We start from the raw sequence: 3,335 nt of genomic DNA on the forward strand, positions 1-3,335 counted from the left end.
TAGCATACGAAGATATTGCTATGACTTTACAAAATAAGCGTTGCTCATCACAGGGACTCAATAGCTTGATGTTAGTTGCATGAGCATCCAAACTGAACTTTATCCCAAATGAAAGAAAATAACTACATACTACAATTTGTTGACTACATACAGAAAAGAATACTGTATATGTAGCTCTGCTATCATATGTTCTGAAAGCGAGCACACAATTCCAGCTTGCTTCAGCTAACGGGAATTGCATCAAAATCTTAAACCTAACGCTAACGGGAATGCCATCAAAATCTTAAACCTTGAGCAAGAACGATAAGTACTGTAGGCAATGGAAGCATAAATCACCATGTACTTTAGTTATTATCCTTTGTACTGCAAGCATAGCGAACTAATCCGACATATTCTGGTTAATACGGTTATGTATTCTAGTTGTGCGACCACATACAGTTCGAATCCCCATACAGTTTCACTCAACTTGCTGCCAGCGCTCAAAAGAATATAGACAAGATTCTCGAGACTATCAACATGCACAAAAAAAGTAGGGAATTTCACACAATTGTAGCAACATACAGCCTATAATATCATTCAAACTTGCCGTCGTAGCTCAAAAGAAATACCCAACATTACGAATATCCAACAAGAACTTGAAATAATGATAGGTAAGCTAGGCAAGGAGTATTCTTCTGCAACTACTAATTAAGCACACATGATGTAGTCGATGAAGGGCATGCCAGTGTAACAGGCTTGTAATTACCAACATTTATGTATCACCATTAATTCCATCGTTATTCAGCCATACTCGAGTTTACTCTAGTCTTCTTCTGAGGAGGAGGTTTCATGATGGTCGTTTTTTCACGTGCAATCTTGAACCACTCCCGCGCTTCGACCAAGAGGGTCGGGAAACTCTGCATCAAATGGAGGTACTCACCAGACGTCGCAACCATCTTGAAATTGTCACCATCGGCAAGGAAATCAAAGCACCGAGCTTTGAGTTTGGGGCAGACGTGGTCCTCCGCGAGCTCCAACATTGAGACCACACTGTCTATGGTGATACCGTTGCCGCATAGCTTGTCCTCACAGATCATCTTCAGCTCCTCCATCCCATACCTATCAGCGGCTACAAGCAGATGCTGGTACTGTGCCATGGTGGACGTGAAATCAGCGGCTACAAGCAGACGCCTATCAACATGGCGACTACCATCATTTTCGCCGGCATCGGGTAGCGAACCATGATACATGTAATGGAGGAAAGATCGGAAGGTGGAGGCCTCCATGTCTTGGATGGTGATCGAAGTCATCTTGCTTTCGGCCATCGGGCCATAGAGTTGCGCTCTTAAGACGGGCGATCGGGCCGCGAGCACCAAGCGATGTGCGTTGAAGCTCTCCCCGCCGACGTCAAAGGAAACATCAGTGAGGTCTTGTTTACCAAGCATGATGGCCAGATCATGACCCAGACCCGGCGGTGGAGCCGGAGGTGTCCAGGTTTTTTTCCCAGCTGATGTCAACGGAGCACAGCACCTGGAAGTAGTCGTCCACCACACAGTTGGCCATGAGATCATCCCTCTCTACCAGCAGGATGTACGCCGCTCCTTTTTCCGTGAACGTAGGGATGGGCGCGCTGTTGAATCCCACTGTCCGCACGGAAGGCGCCGGTGAGCCGGTTTTGTCGAGTAAAACCATGTGCGTGGACATCTTGGCAGCGCTCTCTATGACGGGGTACTCAGCCAACACACTGAGAACCAGAATGATGCCGCTTCCATGAGAATACGCAACGCATTTGCATCCAGCCACGACGGTCGTCGCCAACAGAGGGCCAACCTCAAGCGGCACGAATCTTACCCGTAACAGGAAGCGGTGGCTGTTTCTTGTGGGGATTGTGTGGCACGAACCTTTGGCCATGATTGAGTTCGATCGACTGGGGAACCGGCAGCTGTGGGCGATCGGTGGCGACCAAACCTGTAATATGTTGAGAATTAGGGATCTGTCCCCGTGGGGTTTTAAGGGGAGTATAGCAGGCAGCCGCCGCTCCGTACCGAAGGCGTACCAAGCGAGAGATTGCAGTGCCGCTAGGGTCGGGACTCTAGTTTTTTCGTCTTCTTTTTTCTTTTCCTTTTCTTTATAGGGACTAGTACACGTTAATATTAGGAAGGCAATTAATTGCAGTTTGATATTAGGACTTCGATTGTACCGTGTTCAAAAAAATATTATGCATGATATAAATTAAAGATTAATTATGTGATTAACATACACATTCTTTTTTTTTGAGCCGGATAGACATTCATATTTGTTATGATATTAATTGCATGCTAAACATGTTGAGCGCTCGTCGTTGCTACAATTTTGACGATTTGATTAACATGTTTGATGACCAGAATTAAACTTTATTTTCAAGCCCATCACACCAGTTTTTTATCCTTTCCCAACGCGCCGAACATCTCAACTAACATCCATTAGATTTGATTCTAATATGTTATAAACTCTGTCATAGCAGAATTCATAAGGTACTACATTCTGAACACCAACACAACATTTTTTAATCATTTTTCTAACCCGCCGAACATTTTCTGTGACACTACGAATCGTCCCACAAAATGGACATGCCTAGTGACACCCAAAAGTGTCACCAAAAATCAGGCCGGAACGTCGCTGAGGTTGCCGAGGGCGCTGCCCCCATATGAAAACATCCGGTGACAGTTGACCGTCGCGGAAAATGATATTAGGCAACGTTTCCTATTTCGTCAACAAGGTTTTTATCACTAAATAGAGTAGATTTTGTAGTGTTTGTTCCGAAGCAATCCCATTTGTAGCCCTGTTGTAGCGACCCGACCTCAGACGGTCAAGTCTCTGTGCTTAAGTGTCATCCCTGGATCGGTATGCTGACACACACAGTACTCGAGGATTTATAACAGAGGTAAATCACATGTATAAAGTAACGTAAATACTATTACCTCAATCCAAATAGCGGAAGTAACAACAAGGTTGTGGATTCTCATCAACACCAACGGCAAAGTTGAGTGTAGAAATCGTAACCCTAACGTATCACTTACTCGTCGTAAGATATCCTGCAATATGAGACGTTGCAGCCTCAAAGGGTCGGTACATTGAATGTACTGGCAAATTCACACCATAGAGCAATGCTGAAAAATGACTACTACTACATGCATATTTGGCTGGTGGAGGCTCTATGCTTATCATGTTTTTGTGAAAAGCCAATTTTTCCCTACTGCAAAGGAATATATTTCATTTAACTACAAAGTTGATTGATAAATATTGAGAAGGTTCCCCCAACTCAATCCCAAAATAATAGTTATAACCCCACAAATTAATTAAGTAAACTGATGAGA

The 3,335-nt window shown here is 44.1% G+C and overlaps 1 protein-coding gene across 1 annotated transcript; it reads right to left on the reverse strand.

Annotated features, from left to right (window-relative positions):
• Nucleotides 1-776: 776 nt before the first annotated feature.
• Nucleotides 777-1,890, reverse strand: LOC109767430 (BTB/POZ and MATH domain-containing protein 1-like). Its single transcript, XM_073503094.1, has 2 exons — nucleotides 1,574-1,890; nucleotides 777-1,509 (listed from the first exon to the last, which is right to left on the reverse strand). Exons 1-2 carry the CDS (start codon nucleotides 1,888-1,890, stop codon nucleotides 777-779), a joined length of 1,050 nt encoding a protein of 349 aa, XP_073359195.1.
• Between the last annotated feature and the right edge of the window lie 1,445 nt (nucleotides 1,891-3,335).

Source organism: Aegilops tauschii, chromosome 7, assembly GCF_002575655.3.
Source record: "Aegilops tauschii subsp. strangulata cultivar AL8/78 chromosome 7, Aet v6.0, whole genome shotgun sequence".
Classification (NCBI taxonomy): Eukaryota; Viridiplantae; Streptophyta; class Magnoliopsida; order Poales; family Poaceae; genus Aegilops; species Aegilops tauschii.

Coding starts and splice junctions, on each gene's coding strand:
- LOC109767430 (XM_073503094.1), bottom strand. CDS start 1,890: ATGGCCAAAGGTTCGTGCCACACAATCCCCACAAGAAACAGCCACCGC. Junction 1,510..1,573: donor TTCACGGAAAAAGGAGCGGC/GTACATCCTGCT, acceptor GACTACTTCCAG/GTGCTGTGCTCCGTTGACAT.